This window comes from Xyrauchen texanus, chromosome 29 (genome assembly GCF_025860055.1).
Source record: "Xyrauchen texanus isolate HMW12.3.18 chromosome 29, RBS_HiC_50CHRs, whole genome shotgun sequence".
NCBI lineage: Eukaryota > Metazoa > Chordata > Actinopteri > Cypriniformes > Catostomidae > Xyrauchen > Xyrauchen texanus.
In genome coordinates this window covers 37611435-37632428 of record NC_068304.1, presented here as the reverse complement: position 1 = coordinate 37632428, position 20994 = coordinate 37611435, and the positions used below count along the sequence as shown (strand labels likewise).

Sequence of the window (20994 nt, the reverse complement as noted above, 5' to 3'; positions counted from 1 at the left end):
CCGGGGTGGCCTGCCAACTTGGCCGAAGTGGGCCCACTGAAGAACGGCTAGGCGAGTGGAGGTAGGAACAAAAAGGAGATGCTTAGGACAGTTACGCGGAGAAGATGTGTTACCAAGCTCCGCTTAACCCGTCTTTCGATTCCCCATACCGCCGCTCGATGACGCAACCCTTAGGGAGGATCTCCTTAGAGTCCGTAGGGACCGAGGAAGGAAAGAGGCGCGACAGGGCATCAGGCTTGATGTTTTTAGAGCCCGGACGGTAGGAGATAACAAACTCGAATCGAGTGAAAAATAGAGCCCAGCGAGCCTGGCGCGCGTTAAGACGTTTAGCGGAACGAATGTACTCTAAATTTCTATGGTCCGTCCAAACGATAAAAGGAACAGTCACCCCCTCCAACCATTGTCGCCGTTCGCCTAAAGCGTGGCGGATGGCGAGCAACTCACGGTTCCCCACATCGTAATTACGTTCGGACGGGGACAGGCGATGGGAAAAGAACGCGCAAGGGTGGACCTTGTTGTCAGCAGCGGAACGCTGGGAGAGAATGGCTCCCACGCCTACTTCGGACGCGTCTACCTCGACGATGAACTGTCTAGACAAATCCGGGTAAGAAGGATGGGCGCGGACGTAAAACGGCTCTTAAGGAGGTCAAAAGCCCTCTGGGCCGAGACGGACCAATTAAAGTGCGTCTTGACGGACGTGAGGGCGGTCAGGGGGGAAGCCACCTGACTGAAATTACGGATAAAGCGTCGGTAAAAATTGGCAAAACCGAGAAAATGCTGCAGCTCGACGCGTGATTCAGGAGTGGGCCAGTCGAGCACGGCCTGGACCTTGGCGGAATCCATCTCAATACCCACGGCAGAAATAACAGAGCCAAGAAAAACTACTGAAGGGGCTTGAAAGGTGCACTTCTCAGCCTTAACGTAGAGGCAATTCTCCAATAAACGTTGAAGTACGCGGCGAACATGCAGGACATGAATCTGGAGCGACGGTGAAAAAATCAAAATATCGTCGAGATAAACGAAAACAAAAATGTTCAGCATGTCTCTTAGGACGTCGTTGATGAGCGCCTGAAAGACAGCTGGGGCGTTGACAAGGCCGAACGGAAGGACCCGATATTCAAAATGCCCTAACGGGTGTTAAATGCGGTCTTCCACTCGTCCCCTCCCTAATGCGCACGAGATGGTAAGCGTTACGCAGATCCAATTTAGTAAAATATCTGGCTCCCTGCAAGATCTCGAAGGCTGAAGACATCAGAGGGAGCGGGTAACGATTCTTAACAGTAATGTCATTCAGCCCTCGATAATCAATGCATGGCCGAAGAGAGCCGTCCTTCTTCTTAACAAAAAACCCGCCCGGCGGGAGACGAGGAGGGAACTATGGTACCGGCGCCGAGCGAGGCGGATAAATAATCCTCAAGGGCTTGGCGTCGGGAACCGATAGAGAGTAAAGTCTACCGCGGGGGAGTGGCTCCTGGGAGGAGCTCGATCTTACAATCATATGCGCTGTGCGGAGGGAGGGAAGCGGCTCGGGAACGACAGAACACCGCTCGCAAATCGTGATAGTCCTCCGGCACACCAGTCAGATCACCAGGCTCCTCCTGAGAGAGAGAGACAGAGGAGATGGGGGAATAGCAGACGCTAAACACTTCACATAACACGAGACATTCCAAGAGAGGATGGTGTTCTTAGACCAATTAATGGAGGGGTTATGTTGAACTAGCCAAGGGTGGCCTAAGACAATAGGAGCAAATGGTGACTGAAAAATAAAAAGGAAATGGTCTCGCTGTGATTACCAGAGACAGTGAGGGTTAAGGGTAGCGTCTCACGCTGAATCCCGGGAGGGGACTACCGTCCAGAGCTGAACAGGGCCGAGGGCTCCCTTAAATCAGAAAGGGGAATGCTGTGCTCTCGAGCCCAAGTCTCGTCCATAAAACAGCCCTCTGCCCCAGAGTCAATCAGAGCCTTGCAGGAAGCGGAAGAGCCGGTCCAACGGAGATGGACAGGGAATGTGGAACAGGACCTTGAAGGAGAGGCCAGGGTAGTTGCGCTCACCGATCACTGGTGAACTCTGGCTTTTACCGGACAGGAAGTGACGAGGTGCGTAGCAGCACCGCAGTAAAGACAGAGGTGATGGTTAATTCTTCGCTCCTTCTCTGTAGCCGAGATGCGGATATCCCCTAACTGCATGGGCTCAGACGGCGCGGCCAAGGAGGAGGATGGTAGAGCAGTGAAGAAAGGGGCTGAGAGAGAAGCAGCATCAGCCTTACGGGTCCGGCGGTGAAGGTCGATTCTCTTCTCGATCGCGGATGGCGAAGTTCAATCGCGGAATCCACTCGTGTGGGAACCTCACGGGAGAGGATCTCGCCCTTGACCTCCGCGCAGAGACCCTCCAGAAAGCGGGCGAGCAAGGCAGGCTCGCTCCAGTCGCAAGAGGCGGCAGAGTCCGAACTCGATGGAATAATCAGTGATGGACCGCTTACCCTGACGTAGTGACGACAGGACTCGGGAGGCCTCCTCGCCGAACACGGAACGATCAAAAACCCGGATCATCTCCCTCCTGAAGTCCTGATAGTGGTTAATACAGTCAGCCTCCGCCTCCCAGATGGTCGCGTGCCCCACTCACGAGCCCGTCCGGAGAGGAGAGAAAGCACATATGCGACGCGGGCCCTGCTCAGGGAGTAGGTGGTGGGCTGGAGAGAGAAGACAACATCGCATTGGGTTAGAAAAGCGCTGGCACTCCGTGGGCTCACCAGCGTAGCAGGGCGGGTTGTTGATCCTGGGCTCAGGGGTCCGGAAGACTTGGAAGCGGCCGAAGAGTCGAGGCGAAGAGTCTGGAGTTGACCGGTGAGGTCAGCGACCTGAGCAGCCAGGGCCTCAATAGCATGTCGGGCAGCAGATAACTCCCCTCGTGTCTGCCTAACATCGCCCCTTGGAGCTCGACAGCCGGCAGAAGAGGATTCGGGATCGCTGGGTCCATTTCTGGTCTGAGTCTTCTGTTGTGAGGTAAGTGAGGACCCAAAAGCGATATAACAGAAAGCAGTCTTTAATGAAGTTCAAAATTAGATCACTACAAAACACAAAGTCTTCTCCTTGAGAGGCTGAAAAGGTTAACATAAACAATCCACAGCGCTGACGAAGAATGAAGGGAGCAGTCCTCAGCGCTCCTTAGCGGGCCTCCCTAGGCGGCTGCCGGGGCTTGCAGTGTGACGCCGACAGGCTGTGGATTCCCCTGGGGTTGGCAGGGATAGAGGGAGAGCGTAGGCACCAGACCTCTAGCAGCGAGGGCTGAACTGAATAGAACACAAATCCAGGTGGTTAACGGAGAGAGGGGTGCAGAGGAGCGGGAACAAATACAGGACAGGACTGGACAGCGACAATTCTGACGGTAGACAGAAACAGCGTGTAGCGTTCTCTAGTGAGACTCAGACAATGAAGGCAGAGAAAGCAGGGAAAGAAGTAGAGCGCTAATCAGCGGGGAAAACGGAATCAGGTGGGGAAGAATTAGACGAAGAATTAGGGGGAGACGAGAGACAGCTGGGGAGCGAGGGAAAAGGAGAGAAGTAACAAAAGAGGGCCAATAGATGGCATGAGAGTAGAAGGAAAGAACAAGAGCAAAACATACGATATGACAGGACAAGACATGACATGTAGAATGTGTTATTTCAACATAGGTATTCAAATGAGCTTGCTATTCTAGAGGTTTAATTTTTATAAATGATTAAGCAATATAGTAAAAGATTATTTAAAATGCAACCTGTTGTAGCGAACACAAGTTGAGACAGTCACAATGTCGGGGAAAAACTGCTTTATTAAATAAAAAGCAGGCAAAAGTACAAAACAAGGGCAAATCCAGTGAAGAGTAGTCAAGGGGGGCGTGAGGTCGAAGCTGGGGAATCGGAGAATATCAAAGGGGCAAATCCAAAGAGAGAGGTCGTGGAAAGCGTAGGGTCAAAGCCGGGGTAATCAGAATCAGCGAGACGGGACTAGAGGGAGCAAAAGCAAGCTCGAACGAGCAAAACGGGCGTGGAAGCCCGAGGGAGGAAAAAGAGCGTACGAGCTCAAGGGGGCGGAGCGAGGGAGCGGGGTTCGTGACAGTACTCCCCCCTCTGAATAGGACGGCTCCTGACGGCCGCGGGAGGCGGTGCAGGATGATCGGGGGACAGACAAAGGGAAGTGAGACAGTCCATGGGCAGTTCAAGGTAAGGTCAGGGGGAACATAGTGGACAGGCGGGTAGTCGGGAGATCTAGGGGGCAGCCATAGGGCAGAGACTGGGTCAGGGGTCTGGAAGGCGACTGGAGGACAGGGACTGGGTCCGGGGTCTGGAAGGTGACCACCGGACAGGAACAGGGTCAGGAGGCCAGGGAAGAGGCCACAGGACAGGGAGAGTGTCAGGGGGCCACCGGACAGGGTCAGGGGGCCAGGGAGGAGCCGTGAAAGGCGGAGCCGTGGAGGACTTGGGAGACGGAGCCTTGGAAGACGGAGCCGTGAGAGACTCGGCAGGCGGGGTACTGAGAGGCTGAGGAGGCGGTGCCATGGGGAGCCCAAGAGACAGGGCAGAGGGAGGTGGTGCCGCAGGAGGCTCTAGAGGCGGAGGCCTGGAAGGCTCTGGAGGTGGAGCCGAAGGAGGCTTTAGGGGCGAAGGCCTGGAAGGCTCAGGAGGCGGAGCCAATGACGGTGGCGCCGTGGGCGGCTCCAGCGAGGTAGGCCTGGAAGGCTCTGGAGGTGGAGCCGAAGGAGGCTTTAGGGGCGAAGGCCTGGAAGGCTCAGGAGGTGGAGCCGATGACGGTGGCGCCGTGGGAGGCTCTAGCGAGGTAGGCCTGGAAGGCTCTGGAGGTGGAGCCAAGGGAGGTGGCACCATGGGAGGTCCCCGAGGCGACGACCTGGCAGGCTATGTAGTCTCGGGGGGTAGAGCCGTAGCAGGCTCGAGGGGCGGAGCTCTAGGAAGCTCGGGTGGCGGAGCCGTAGGAAGCTCTGGAGTCTCTGGGAGTAGAGCCGTGAGAGGCTCGGGGAAAAAGGTTGTGGAAGACTCGAGAGGCTCTAGAGGTGGGGCCCTGGAAGGCTCGAGAGGCTCGAGGGGGGGAGCCATGGAAGACTCGAGAGACGAAGCCCTGAGAGGCTTGGAAGGGGGTGGAGCCCTGAAAGACTCGAGAGGAGAAGCCCTGAGAGACTCGAGAGGGGAAGCCCTGAGAGGCTTGAGAGGGGGAGGAGCCCTGAGAGACTCGAGAGGCGAAGCCGTGAGAGGCTTGAGGGGTGGAGCCATGAAAGACTCGAGGGACGGAGCCCTGAGAGGCTTGAGAGGGGGAGGAGCCCTGAGAGGGAAGCCTGAGAGGCTTGAGAGGGGGAGGAGCCCTGAGAGACTCGAGAGGCAAAGCCGTGAGAGGCTTGAGGGGTGGAGCCATGAAAGTCTCATGAGGAGAAGCCCTGGGAGGCTTGAGGGGAGGAGGAGCCTTGAGAGACTCGAGAGGGGAAGCCCTGAGAGGCTTGAGAGGGGGAGGAGCCCTGAGAGCCTCGAGAGGCGAAGCCGTGAGAGGCTTGAGGGGTGGAGCCATGAAAGACTTGTGAGGAGAAGCCCTAGGAGGCTTGAGAGGAGGAGCCTTGGGAGGCTCGTGAGGCGGAGGCCGCGAGGGCTCTGAGGGGCGAGCAGAGGCTGGCAGAGCCGTGGAAGACTCTGGGGGCGGAGCAGAACCCGGCAGAGCCGTGGAAGACTCTGGGGGCGGAGCAGAACCCGGCAGAGCCGTGGAAGACCTTGGGGGCGGAGCAGAACCCGGCAGAGCCGTGGAAGACCCTGGGGGCGGAGCAGAACCCGGCAGAGCCGTGGAAGACCCTGGGGCGGAGCAGAACCCGGCAGAGCCGTGGAAGACCCTGGGGGCGGAGCAGAACCCAGCAGAGCTGTGGAAGACTCTGAGGGAACCTCTGCGGTCTTGAGCACAAGACGAGACTGGGGAGAAGGGGCCCTCTTCCTTCTCTTGCGTCCTCGGCCAACAGGGGACGTGGCCATGGGGACGGTCAAGGCTACAGGCGCTGGCTCGCCGACCGTGGCGGGCATGGGCGCTGGCTCGCCGGCCGTGGCGGGCATGGGCGCTGGCTCGTTGGCTGTGGCGGGCATGGGCGCTGGCTCTCTGGCCGTGGCGGGCATGGGCGCTGGCTCGTGGGTCGTGGGCGCTGGCTTGTTGGCCATGGCAGGCATGGGCGTTGACTCGCTGGCCGTGCCAGGCTTCGAGGCTGGGGCCGTGACAGGCCTCGGGACGGGGGCCGTGACAGGCTTCAAGACGGGGGCCGTGACAGGCTTCAAGACGGGGGCCGTGGTAGGCTTCAAGACGGGGGCCGTGGTAGGCTTCCAGACGGGGGCCGTGGTATGGAACGCTGGTTCAGTTTCTGCCTCCCCCACAGTAAACGAGGAACCAGCGTACAGTAGGGCAAGGTCAATAAACTGAGCCAGGTTAAGGGAGCAGCGATCACCAGGCATGAATGATGAGGCTGGCTCATTCAGTCCATGTTGAAAAATGTCTTTTAGAGCCACCTCATCAAAATTCACCTGGTTAGCCAGGGCACAAAAATCCACAACATAAGCTTCTAAGGTTTGGCTCCCCTGGCGCAAAGCCAAGAGTCGGGCCGCTGGCTCCACAATGTTAAGGGCAAGGTTATGAGTTCCACAACCGCTGCCCTGCATAAACAACCCTTGGCAAGCGCCCGAAGAGCCGTCAAACCTCTCAGGGGATTGAAGGCTTACGGCGCTCAGGGATGCGTTGGGAGCATCAACGGGCTCAGGGGCAGACACAGGTGAAACAGGGTGAAATAAGTCAGAAATCGCACGTACCTGTGGCCCCTGCGCCGTGAGCGCTCGGTGATGTCTCCCAACAGTAGATCCTTCAGCAGAGCGTGCAGAAAAAATCCGCTCTAGTGAGCTGCGTACATCCGCGGGATACATTGTGACTGTCTTCGGTGGGGTTGGTTATTCTGTAGCGAACACAAGTTGAGACAGTCACAATGTCGGGGAAAAACTGCTTTATTAAATAAAAAGCAGGCAAAAGTACAAAACAAGGGCAAATCCAGTGAAGAGTAGTCAAGGGGGTGTGAGGTCGAAGCCGGGGAATCGGAGAATATCAAAGGGGCAAATCCAAAGAGAGAGGTCGTGGAAAGCGTAGGGTCAAAGCCGGGGTAATCAGAATCAGCGAGACGGGACTAGAGGGAGCAAAAGACAGGGGAACAAGGGGAGCTGGCAAGCTAAGGGGTAAACGAGAGGAGGTCAAAACTAGACGAGACTAGCGGGGGGCAAAGACACGGGAAACTAAATACAATAACCAACACTGGAGAAACGAATGCGTGTGGAATATATAGTGACGAGTGCAGGTGTAAACAATGAACAGGAGTGCAGATGACGCGAGTGCAGGTGTAAACAATGACGTGGTGATTGGGACGAGTGCAGGTGGTCATAATGTTCTGGATGAGAGCGGGAAGCGAGCGAGTACACTCGCGGAGTGCATGTGTGCCCGGGGAGATAGTCTACGAGCATGTGAGCTCGTAGGAGCAAAAACGAGCGTGCAAGCTCGAACGAGCAAAACGGGCGTGGAAGCCCGAGGGAGGAAAAAGAGCGTACAAGCTCAAGGGGGCGGAGCGAGGGAGCGGGGTTCGTGACACCTGTTCGAATGAATCATTTGTTCCTATTACTGATCCATATATAAAGAATAAACATCTAGAATAACTACTGTCTCTATGTTTTTCATATTTATTTTACACATATAAGCTGGGCACTCACAGTTTACTTAGAACCTACAAAGGATGTAATATGCACAATACTAGCTGTTGGTATCTTCTGTTTTTACCTAATAATTTTATTGATAGGAAAATAATAAACTAAAGGGGCTGTGAGGCAAGAATAAGAATTCAGCCAAAAATGGCCTAATTAATGCAAGTCCATAATTAGTCATGTACAAGAGCAGTTATTAGTCATCATTTACTGTCTAATTTCCGATCCCTATAATAAAGTGTTACTATTGCTTCTTTAGCTCAGGCCCAGATAAAAGTGTGTAATTTGCAGGTTGTTTCAGCCAACACCCTGTCTACACCTGACGCGAGCATCACGTTACGTCAAAAGCAATTATAATCAGTGATGCTCTCTACACTGCAAGCGTCCGTTGTGCTGACAATAAACGGGTGTGGCGTTCCATTTTGCACTGCACACGCTGGCGCAACCACACAAATTGAAACGGTTTAGAACATTCGTGTCAAAGTGTCCAGTGTAGACAGCCTCAAGCTGTTGTGTTGTGTTGCGTCAACGGACACGCCCGGTGTAAACAGGGTGTAAGGCATTTTCTTTAGTTCATCCAAAATATCTGTCATTATTAAGTATAATTATAAAGTACCATAAAAGTAGTCCATATGACTTGTGCACTATTTTTGAAGTCTTCTGAAGCCATATGATAGCTTTGTGTGAGGAACAGAGAGAGAGTTGATCATTTTCCTCTTTGTCATAGTTTTCAAATCTCATTTGTTTATGTGCTTGTGCTCGTGTGTCTTGTCATTGACATAAAACTTGCAGTGTTGACACACTATATTTGTTCTGGATGAGATTTGAGAGAGATTTCCAGGAAATAATGGCTTAAATTTCAGACTGCCCTCACACAAAACAATCATACGGCTTCAGAAGACTTCAGAATATAGCGCAAGAGTCATAAAATGCAAAAACATATTTATACACTATACATATATTCTATAAATATATATATATATATATATATATACACACATATACATATACATATACATATACATATACATATATATATATATATATATATATATATATATACATATATATATATATATACATATAAACCTTCTTGAGGTTTCATCCAGGGTGAAATCTCAAGAAGTTGGTTGAGAAAATGTCAAGAGTACATTTTCTAGGCAAAGGGTGACTACTTTGAAAATGCTGAAATATAACATAGTTTCCCTCCTTTTTTCCCTAAAGCATAAGTAAAATTGTTTTAAAGATGATATTTGACTAGAAAACAAGAAAAATAAATTATGAACATTATTATTATTGTTTGTTTATTGTATTATTAGTTATTTTGTGCAGTGTACAGTGCTTTTATGGTGATATTTTTGTCAGTTATGGAGTATAGCAGCCTTAGTCCCCATAAGGGAAAAGATTGGCTTGGATATTTTACAGTATCATTTATTTTGTGTTCACATGAAGGAGAGTACATTTCTTTTCCTATCGGTTGCTATGTTGAGCGATTTTTCTCTCTCCATTCATTATTCAACAAGTGTCCGGTCTCTTCCTTATACTGTCTCTGAGGTAGATACAGTTTTGTTTTGAGTTTTTCTGGGAGGAAGGAAGTATAGAAAACTTAAGATTGCATGAACCTTCACTCAACTGGAATCTTGAAACTTGGCCATGTGCTACACTTAATTTAGTCTCTTTCTCTCACTCTTTCTGTCACCCTCATTCTGTTCTCTGTGTCATCGCCTCAGGTGTTGTTTGTGAATGACGGTGTTGAGGAGGGTGCCGAGAAAGAGGAGAGCTCTCTGCTGAGAGGATTTTATGATGAAGAAGAGTCAGCTAGGTCATTTCAAGAGGCGTTGCAAGAGTGGAGAGACAGAAGACCAATAACAGCTCGACCAGGTAACCAGTGATAGGAAGTAACTAAAAGTAATCCTACAAACGTGCAAATAAAAATTGGGTCATTATTTACTCCCCGTCATGTTGTTCCAAACCCATAACACACACGTTTGCAGAGTGTGTGTGGATGTGTTAAAGTAAGGTTACTGAGTTACAGACTGTCAGTTTCATTATAGCTTTCGCTCTTATTTTCACACACACAGGCATGCAATAAATGTATACTCACATGTAGCGTTGACTGACAAAACACACACTGCGAGCATGACAGACTCGATGATTGGTTGCCAGGTAACTACATACATGCATGAAAAACATGTGCTCAGTGACTGCGTGTGTGTTTCCAGGTGCTATTCGCATAAAAAGTGATTTGACAACATACGACGCTATGAGTTTGAGAAATGATTTGCAGAAACAGGAATTCAATCTATTAGGGAAATTAATAAAGCACATAATGTATGGATTCAAAGTAAGGCTTTGTTGGTAATTGAGCTGACGTGAAATTTACACGCAACTCGCTCTCCAGTCTCATGAAAGAAGTCTGTTGCTTTGTTGCCCATAGTATGCTAAATGATATAGTAGGTATTATGCAAATAGTGTAAGTTACGATTGTTCAAACCTTTACTGGGGCAGAAAATTGAAGACTAGACCTTTTTGTACTTTAATTAAATGTAAAGGTCACCTTAGAAGAGTCCCCTGTTCACTGTGTAAAGCGCTTTGAGTGTCAGAAAAAGCTATATAAATGGAACGTTCATTCATTAATTCATTCATACAAATTCTGTCATCATTTACTCACCCTCATGTTGTTTCAAACCTGTATGAAACATTTCTTTCTTCTGAAACATCTGAGACAGGGTCTTTGTCTCTCTCTTTCTGTCTGTAATTGGACATGGCTTGCAGGAGTTTTATCAACTGTGGTGCTACATGGCTTGTGCATGTACTGTGATAATGACTGCTGTGTTAAGGGAGTTTCAAACGTGCTGAAGTCTATTACACTCTCACAATACACAGAAAGAACACTCACAACAAATATCGAATTACGTCAATAGGAGTGCTTGAATTCTGAAACAGCTTTATTTTTTTCATTTAGTCTTAAGCTTCTGTGTTAAATTTGAATTCTGTAGTAGTTTGTTTAAATCTGCTTGATTCTGAAGAGTATTAAAAATGGTAAATGGTCTGCACTTATATAGTGCCTTTTTAACCTTAGCGGTGTTTAAAGCATTTACACTGCGTCTCATTCAGCCATTCACAAACCAATGACAGCAGAGCTGCCATGCAAGGCACTAGCCTGCCATTGGGAGCAACTTGGGGTTCTTGGTGTCTTGCATGTGGAGTCATGTGGGCCGGGAATCGAACCACCAGCCCTGCAATTAGTGGACAACCCGCTCTACCCACTCTACCACCTGAGCCACAGTACTCCCAGTATTGCGAGTAAGAGTATTGCGGTTAGAGTTCTTCTCAGGGAGCCATCTTCTATTCTCCATGTGTGCACACTGGCGTATTTGCAGGTTCCAGGACCAGAGCGGGGAGGGTATGGCTGAGTTAGATGCGTGCTGGACACGCTCCCTTGGAAACTTCGCCGTGGATTAGATGAGTCGCCGGAGAGCACCACTTGCATCGTGAACGATGGGCACAGACGCTGGGCCACCTTCACCTTACACTCGCCGAGGCCCTTGGGAAGACAGGCCCCCATAGAAGCCACGGAGGGGAGCGCGAGTGGCTGTCGGACCCCTCCCATGTCCTGGACAATTCCTGTGGACACCACCCCTTCATACACACGCCCCTTTCACCGTGAGGATGCCAGATTCCCCTTTATTTTGGACATTTTCCCCCTTGGACACTATTTTCCTCATTTTTGGACATTTTATGTTTATTATTATGTTTAATAAATGCCTCTCCGAGGCTTGATGGCACACCCACTGTGTCTGTCTCTTGCTCACCATGGCACAATGTTCATTATTATAAAATGGATATCTCAGACTCGAAAATATGACTGGAATAGCCATTCAAAGCAATTGTAAAATTGCCAATAGATGCACATCTTTGACTGCACATTATTAATGCTCCAAGTTGCTTTTGTAAACAAAATTATACTGTGCATATTTGAAAGAAGGAAAAAAAATGTAAATGTCTGGTAAAGTTCAGCAAAAAGTTATAATCCATTCCTGCTTTTTATATTATATATATATATATATATATATATATATATATATATATATATATATATATATAAACATCTACAAGATTCAGTTTTTCTATCTTTTTTTTTTAGCATCTGTAATGGGTACTCAGACAGAGAGAAGATCCCAGCATCACATTCATGTGGAGTTCAAGGAGGACATGCTAAGCTACATGGAGAAACTCCTTTTGAAAAAACACCGCAGGTTAACACTTGACACTTCACACTTTATAACCAAAGACACATTGAATTAGAGCATTTTAGAGTGTTGTTTACCTTCCCAGGCCACAATTAAAGACCAACAAAGAGCAATTAATGACTTATGGTTGCTAATTACAAAAGCCTCACCTTTAAATTGTGCCTCAGCAGATTAGCTGGAATCTTATTTAGCTAATCAGTTCCAAGTCATTGTTTTTAACTATGAAAAATGTTCCTTAAAGGGTTAATTCACCCAAAAATGACAAATCTCTCATTTACTCACCCTCTTGCCATCTAAGATAGGGTATTATATGACTTTATTTCTCCTGCAGAACACAATTGAAGCTTTTTAGAAGAATATCTCAGCTCTGTAGGTCCATACAATGCAAGTGAATGGTGGCCAGAACTTTGTGCCTTGAGACTGTAATGGCAGGATGTACATGGAAGAACGAGTTATATTTTGGTCTACAGAGCTGAGATATTCTTCTAAAAATCTTAGTTTGTGTTAAGCACTACAAAGAAAGTTATACATATCAGGGATTTCTTGAGGGTGAGTAAATGATGAGAGCATTTACATTTTTGGGTGAACTATCCCTTTAAAGACATTCTGGCTCTATAAAACATCATAGGTGCTCTCCTGATGTAAAGACCAAAATAAAGGCTGCTTCTTCCTTTTTAGATATTTTGGACTAAACCACAAGAAAGTTGATTTAATAAATGTAACTCATTTAGTACAGAAAAGTATTTCTAAATATAACACAATCTAATTGAAAATAGAATATTTTACCCAATATTTGGACGTTATGTATTTGTTATGATTATTAGAGTAGCACATTCTTATCTTAGCAACATGCTAATGCTAAACTCTATTGAAATCAATTGTGAATCATGTCTCCCTTGCCTTTTGCTTTTGGAGTGCTGTTTACATTGGTGTGTGGAGTTGCTGCCTATGTAAAGCATTCCAAACTTATGAGGTTTACTTTCACTTAGGATGCTGCCTAAGAAGGCAAACTGTCTATGTAGGTAGCAGACAACAAGGCAGCTCATTTGATTTCGGAACCGAGACACTGATACAGTTGTTCAGCTTGGTAAAATTGCACTGCTCGCCTAGGAAATGAAAAAGCCTTGACAAAAGCTGTGAAAAAACTGTAAAGTGCTTTGAACAGCATCTCAGGCTTTATGAATGTTATGGTATCCATGACAGCGATGGTATTTAGGTCGGCTATTCAGAAATGGTCTAATTGTGATTCCTTCAAATTGCCTTCTTTTGAAATGGGTGTGTGGAAAATCACAGAACAGGAAGCTGGATTTTAGAGAGTGCGCGTGTGTGTTTGTGGGAGGAGGGTAGACGTGAGGCCCAGGGCTTCAGCTCATACTCGGGAGGAATGGAGTGTGTTATGGGGTGTCTAATCCTTTCATATGCTCACAAACACAAACACACAATGATGAAAAGGGTTTGCCTGCTGAGGCAGCAAGTGTTGGCTTCAGGGAGGGAAACGAGTATTATGAAAAAGGGTTTGTTTTTGGGTAGAGAGTGCAGAGGACAGACAGCTTTTCTGCTAATGCGCTTGCATGGTAATTCATTGGTAAAGAGAGGGAAACGGTTTAGAGGACTAAACCTGTGGGTCAGGGGAATCTGGCTGAGCTGGGATTTCCTTTCACACAGGAAGTGGTCTGGGCCATACAGTCTATTCACCCTCTTTTGTTTTGTATTGACTTGAAATGATGTTACTTTCTCTTCATATATTGACAAATGCAGTGGTGGGCCGTGCATTATAAGTCTAGGCTTTCAGTATTATTCATGCCATTAAGAAAACACAGTTTCACAATGAATAAGACACCCTATGCTGCCGACAGCCAACTCGCTTTCAATTGCGTACATCACTTAAAGCATGATTGTGTCACTCAAGGCCAGCTAGAAGGCCTCGACCGGGACATATCCTAAAGATCACTCCCACCAAGAACAAATAAATCAATCTAATTGGCTAATGAATCTGACAATCTGACTTTAGTTGCTCATTCATTTGCACTGTTGAGGGATTCAGAAGATATTCTGAAGGCCTGATGGGTGGAGCTCAAACTCACGCACTGCTTCGGATTCGGGCAGGCGATTTGTGAAACAGTTGTCACACTTTGCTTGTAAGCATCAAGGAAAAAATTCTGACTGGATAAACGTTTCATTTTTCTCTGTTTGTAGATTACTTAAGAGTGGAAAGTAATTAAAAATTCTTGCATTTTGCATGAGGAGCGCCATTTGTTTTGGTGTGTGGAGTTGCTGCCTATGTAGGTTAAACAGGATATTTGAAAAATAAATAAATAAAAAATAGATAAATGTGGAAGAAACAGGGAAGCAATGTAGGGACTTGGTTTTACTCATTTGGAATTGACTGATTTGTAAACATTTGGTATTACATATCAGAATGGAGACAAATTGTACATTTGTCATTTGAGCAGGAAAGCTGTTTCTGTGTGTGATTTACAGGAAACAACCTCTTTTTTTTTTTCTTTCCATCAGAGGCCAAATTGAAGAATTTCTGTCTCAGTCTTTTGTCTACCGCCGACTAGAGCCATCCACATCTCCACCCACAGAGATGGACGAACTGAGCCAAAAACTGACAAGTGAGCCCTGATTTCATTGCTAACATTTTATGTATCCTAAATATTATACATTTGAACATATGTTCACACTTTTGTTTTGTAATTTGGCAAAATTACAGCTTAATTGGACAAGACAAACAAAAAGGTTGATATTCACCTTGAATTTCCATTGTCCTCTTTAAACATCACTTGTCTCATATTTCATCTCTTAATGACACCATTGTTGACTTATAAAAAATAAAAAAAAACTTTATTGGGGCAACATTGTTTGGCGTGGTGTAAAAAATGATGCAACAATTTAAAAACAACATTAAAAAAATAATAAAAATTATTTTCACACGATAAACATTTAATTCATGTATGTTAATTTCTCTCTTTGTTTAGATTATCATTGTTGAAAACTTTTTTATGATGTATTTTCATAGTTTAATAGTCAAATTCTGGGTCTGGGACAAGGCTAAAATTAAAGATCAATACAAAATCAACCCACATGACACACACATTACCGGTCAGATGTTTTGAAACACTCATTCTTTATTATAATTTTTTTTTTTTTCACATTTTAGAATTATAGTAAAGTCATCAAAACTATGGAATAACATAAATGGAACTATGGGAATTATGTTCTGACTAAACAAAATCCAAAATAAATCAATACTATGTTATATTTTAGCATCTTTAAAGTAGTCCGCCTTTGTCTAGAATTTGCAGAACTCTTGACATTTTCTCAACCAACTTCTTGAGGAATCACCCTGAGATGCTTTTTAAATAGCATTGAAGGAGTTCCCATCTATATTGGGCACTTTATTATTTGGTCCAAGTCATCAATTTCAAAAACGAACTGATAAAATTATTAAATTAATCAATATAATGAAATAAATGAATATGGTGGCACAATTGTATTTTTGTCTACAAAACTAATTTCAAACATTTAACATACGCCTTCAGATCAAAAAGATTTTTAAGATTGTAAGAAACATTTAAGTCAAGTGTTTCAGAAGTTTTGACCGGTAGTTTAAAAGTCCCCAAAGTTGAAGAAACTCCCAAACACAGTATCACAGTTCATTAAAAGCACATAGGTGGATGTATCTAATTATTTAAGAAACAAAATCAATAGGGTAAATATGGATTTTTCAAATCCCTAAAGCTGTCTAATTCCAGGTTTGAATTTTGAAGATTTTATATCCCACATTTTCAATATGGACTGAAAAAGACTTTTGAATTCCATTGACTGTACATGCCAGCTGGTGTGACTCACAAAGACTCACACATGTGCACTCACCTCAAAAAGTTGTAGGAATGAGTTATGTGAGTCAGAACTGAGAGCAGCTCTTGTCTCCCAGCCGGCGGCTCTGATTCATCACTGCGTCCCTGACGGGTAATCACACAGCTCTCACTGAGCTGGGGGGATGATCGCCTAACGGAGCCCCCCTGACAGCTGATTGAGAGAAGAGCTGTTGAGCACAGCTTTCGAAGTACTGACCACCTTTAGACATTCTGGAACAGCCTGTCTCTCTTCATCTGTCCCCACCCAAACTTGTGTTACCCAGACTATCAGCACCTGAACTCTGACTCTGTCTACTTTGAAATTGACAAATTGAAAGTCGTCTTTTTGAGTGTTCATCTGATTTGGGTTCTACAACTTAGTTGTTCTGTGTTTTTCTCAAAGTTAACATTTTGTCTTGGCATTCTTGATGCAATTAACTTCTGTTATGTGACAACTCCTTTGTTCATATAGGTACAATCTATCATATGCTTAAGTACATAGTAGCTAAGGACGCCTAATATAAAGTGGGACCAGTTAAATCACATGTTAGTATATGTTACGTCAGTTATTGCATTATGAACCACAATGCGCAATTGTATTTTTATAAATGAACATTAACCAAGATTTAAAAAATAATTGTTCATTGTTAGTTCATGATAGAACCTAATTGTACTGTAAAGTGTTACCATTTATTTCATCTATTGGAATTTTATTGGATCATGAAAAATTAGACCTTGGTATTATTATATTATATAATTGAGGCATCATATTTATTCTTTAGTATATCATGCACTAATGAATCGTGCACAAAAAGACCAGGGATATTTTTTAAGAAAGTCAAGGGTTTGATTGTGATTTTTCTTTAAAAAAAAAATTCACAGGGTGAAAATTAAAATATGTCAAAGTTAAAATGACTCCAAAATGTATTTGGAAACTTCAGCCACACTTAAAAATACAAGTAAACAATAAGATGATTTTGACAAGTGAATACATTTTTGAGAAAGGTCTAACATCTTTTGGTTGAAGGGGCCAATTGTTTTAATATTTTGTTATTTACTGCTATGACATTCATTCATTTCTAAGTGACTTAAGTATCCAAATAATTTTTGGGGTCACTGTATTTTCTAAATTTCTAATTTCCTTATGGTATATTTTGCAGGTAAGATGTACATTTGAAGTCAGAAGTTTACATACACCTTAGCAAAATACATTTAAACTCCTGAGATTGAATCATAGAAAACATTCCCTGTCTTTGGTCAGTTAGGATCAAAACTTTATTTTATGAATGTAAAATGTAAAATAATAGTAGAATTATTTCTTTCAGCTTTTATTTCTTTCATCACATTCCCAGTGGGTCAGAAGTTTACATACACTTTGTTAGTATGGTTAGTACTTTGTTGTTAACTTGGGTAAAACATTTTGGGTAGCCTTCCACAAGCTTCTCACAATAAGTTGCTGGAATTTTGGCTCATTCCTCCAGACAGAACTGGTGTAACTGAGACAGGTTTGTAGGCCTCTTTTCTCGCACATGCTTTTTCAGTTCTGCCCACAAATCTTCTATCAGATTGAGGTCAGGGCTTTGTGATGGCCACTCTAGTACCTTGACTCTGTTGTCCTTAAGCCATTTTGCCACAACTTTGGAGGTATGCTTGGGGTCATTGTCCATTTGGAAGACCCATTTGCGTCTGAGCTTTAACTTCCTGGCTGATGTCTTGAGATGTTGCTTCAGTATATCCACATAATGTTCCTTCCTCATGATATCATCTATTTTGTGAAGTGTACCAGTCCTTCTGCAAAGCACCCCCACAACATGATGCTGTCACCCCTATGCTTCACAGTTGGGATTGTGTTCTTCGGCTTGCAAGCCTCACCCTTTTTCCTCCAAACACAACAATGGTCATTATGGCAATTTTTTCATCAGACCAGAGGATATTTTTCCAAAGAGTAAGATCTTTGTCCCATGTGCACTTGCAAACTGTAGTCTGGCATTTTATGGCTGTTTTGGTGCAGGTTATGTAAATATAGGACTTTTTTTTACTGTGGATATAGATACTTGTCTACCTGTTTCCTCCAGCACAAGGTCCTTTGCTGTTGTTCTGTGATTGATTTGCACTTTTCGCACCAAACTACGTTCATCTCTAGGAGAAAGAATATGTCTCCTTCCTGAGCTGTATGATGGCTGTGTGGTCCCATAGTGTTCATACTTGCATACTATTGTGTGTACAGATGAATGTGGTACCTTTAGGCATTTGGAAATTGGTCCCAAGAATGAACATGACTTGTGGAGGTCCACACTTTTTGGCTGATTTCTTTTGACTTTCCCATGATGTCAAGCAATGATGCACTGAGTTTGAAGGTAGCCTTAAAATACATCCACAGGTACACCTCCAATTCAGTACACCTCCTATCAGAAGCTAATTGTCTAAAAGCTTGACACAAATTTCTGGAATTTTCCAAGATGCTTAAAGGCACAGTTAACTTATGGTATGTAAACTTCTGACCCACTGGAATTGTGATTTAGTCAATTAAAAGCAAAACAATCTGTCTGTAAACAATTGTTGGAAAATGACTAGTGTAATGCACAAAGTAGATGTCCTAAATGACTTGCCAAAACTACAGTTTGCTAATATTAAATCTGTGTTAAAAAATGAGTTTGAATGACTTCATCCGAAGTGTATGTAAACTTCTGACTTCAACTGTATATGCTTACTATATATTCATCTTAAATTATTATATGAAACTTCATGAACAACCATGTGTTATTTGTTGGAGATCTGTCACTGTTTTGATTTTAAATAATTTAACCATAATTGTTTGAATTTCTGCACTGCCTTATCTTCAAACATGTAGATGAGTAAAGAGACACATTCACATCAGTAAGGCAGTGCTGATCATTGGGCTGATATGTTTCAGTATTTCACTCAGAACATAAATCTGTTTTGCTGCCTCTCAGATAATGTGACTCATTCATCGGTGTCTCTGATTTGCAGCTGAGCAGATGGAGTTTCGCAAGTACTTCACTTCACTCTTCACAATCACTCCCGCTGAGGATGCTGGGAGAGTGGACAGCCCAGCAGAATCATATCTAAGCATCGTTGAGTTAGATGAGGTAATTGTGAAGCCCATTACCCCAGTCTTTGTAATGTACTTCTGGACTGCGGCCAGTGAAGGACTCCTAAATCCTGTGTTTGCTTACGGTTTTAGAATTCTATGTTATCCTTCATTTCTCCTGTGCCAAATTTTTATGTTGTTGGTTTTTAGTTTTGGGTCTTGTGATACTTTTTTGTGACTGTAATTTTTCAAGATGGTTGGAGAAGTTGCAATGCACAGATCCTTCGCAGCTGAGCCAGAAAATGAAAACAAAACGTAAGACACAAGAAGCAACACAAAGTTCACAGTAGGAATGCCATCTTAAAATCTATTCAAATTGAAGTGGCTTTTTTTTCTCTCAAATCAATATAGTGTTATGTTGAAATTACAATTTTTATCAGCCACAACAAGACTCATTATAAGGCTGTTAACAGGAGCAGTATTAATATAGTTGGTGTGTTAGATATGCATGATTTATTTCATCCAAAAAGGACAGAGAAGGAAAATGGAGATGGAAAATTTGGATGTCGAGATGTTACTTCCGCACCATCCTTGTCTGAGCTGACCAGAGGATCATGCTGTGAACATAATTCTGTCACTGAGATCTGGCCACCTTCACAAGAGACTGACCAATTTTCATCACCTTTGCCAAGACCAGAAACTTCTCCACTTCAAACGAGGCTTCAGATTTCACAGAACCTGTCAGCTACATCAGCGAGCTCAGAAACATTTCTATTAAATTCACCAAGGGGAGAACAGAAAGTGGAATATTCCTCTAAGATAATGCTGTCCACCCCTCTCTGTGAATCTCCAAAACCAAGGACAAGATCTTCTGCAGCACATCAGGACAAATCCTCAAAGAACCTTCTGCCAACAACATCTCCTACAGCCAAGTTGAATCCAGTCCTCCAAGACTTTGATTCCTCTTTTGTCCTCTCTCCTTGCAGTCTACCATCTCCCAGGTCTTCACAATGTCAATCTCCAACATTACTTGTCCCTAAACAAAGTCCAAAACCTCCATGTTCTCCATCCCCAAGGTCTCAGTTGTCCTCCTCCCCAGTGAACAGTAGACATGGTAATCTAAAACCTCAATTGGAACTGAAATTACCTCAACCATGGACCGCAGTTCCATCATCAAGATCATCACCTAGAGAACCATCACTGTCTGGATCAAGCTCAGATAGAAGTTTACTTACCAGGCCTGTTCATGACTCCATAAGGTCCCCTATGGCCCAGGGAATTAAATCATTTCATAATGATGGATACAATTCAGCACCATCCTCCAAATGGTTAAAGGGCTCACGGAGGTCACCCAAAACGACAACCCTTTCTCTACAGCTGAGCATGTCAGGTTAGTGTTTCATCTGAAAATTTGACAATCTGACTAAGTTGTGTGAGTATTGATAGAGAGATCTAATAGCAAGTTTCCATGAAATTTTCTCAATTCTCAACTACCCTGTAAAAGATAGTTTGCAAGATATGAAATCAGTTTTCTGTATGTATTGGTTGGCAATTTAAGCAAATATTTAAAAGCATTTGAAGCAGATATTTTTCTGCTACATACATTTTTCAGATAGTTATTTCGCAACTTGCACTGTGAGGTTAATTACATATTTTATAGCTCTTTGAAAATCGAATTGGTCAAGAATGACAATTAGACTGAATGACTTACAAATGTCGAATGAAGTAAGGTAGTAAAATGCTTTTCTTGCGCCTTGAAAACATGAGTTTAAGCAACGTATTCAGTCATTTCAAAAAGGTTTTCAATCATATTTAAACATAAGTAAAATAATAATAAAAAATACATATATCGTACATTTTTTAATAAAAATTTTTTTCCTATGGTTTCTTCATTTGACCTTAACAAAATATGCCTTTTCATAAAAATGTCGATTTTGATTTTCTTCACATGACAAAAGAATGACTACATGCTGGATACACCACCTGACTTTTATTTGGTGGACAAAATTTCAAATAATAATAATAATCTAAGACAAAATTTTTTCAATGTTTCTTTTTTTTTTTTTTAGAAATAAAGA

General features: G+C 44.2%; 1 protein-coding gene across 2 annotated transcripts in view; it reads left to right on the top strand.

Annotated features, from left to right (window-relative positions):
- The window catches only part of LOC127622687 (uncharacterized), a 59812-nt gene that overhangs the window by 27484 nt on the left and 11334 nt on the right, over positions 1–20994 (top strand). For both annotated transcript variants that reach the window (XM_052096715.1, XM_052096716.1), the window contains 6 exons: positions 9479–9629; positions 11896–12007; positions 14516–14619; positions 18856–18974; positions 19170–19231; positions 19447–20306. In XM_052096715.1, coding sequence (XP_051952675.1) covers positions 9479–9629; positions 11896–12007; positions 14516–14619; positions 18856–18974; positions 19170–19231; positions 19447–20306 — 1408 coding nt within the window. The remainder of the gene's footprint in view (positions 1–9478; positions 9630–11895; positions 12008–14515; positions 14620–18855; positions 18975–19169; positions 19232–19446; positions 20307–20994) is intronic.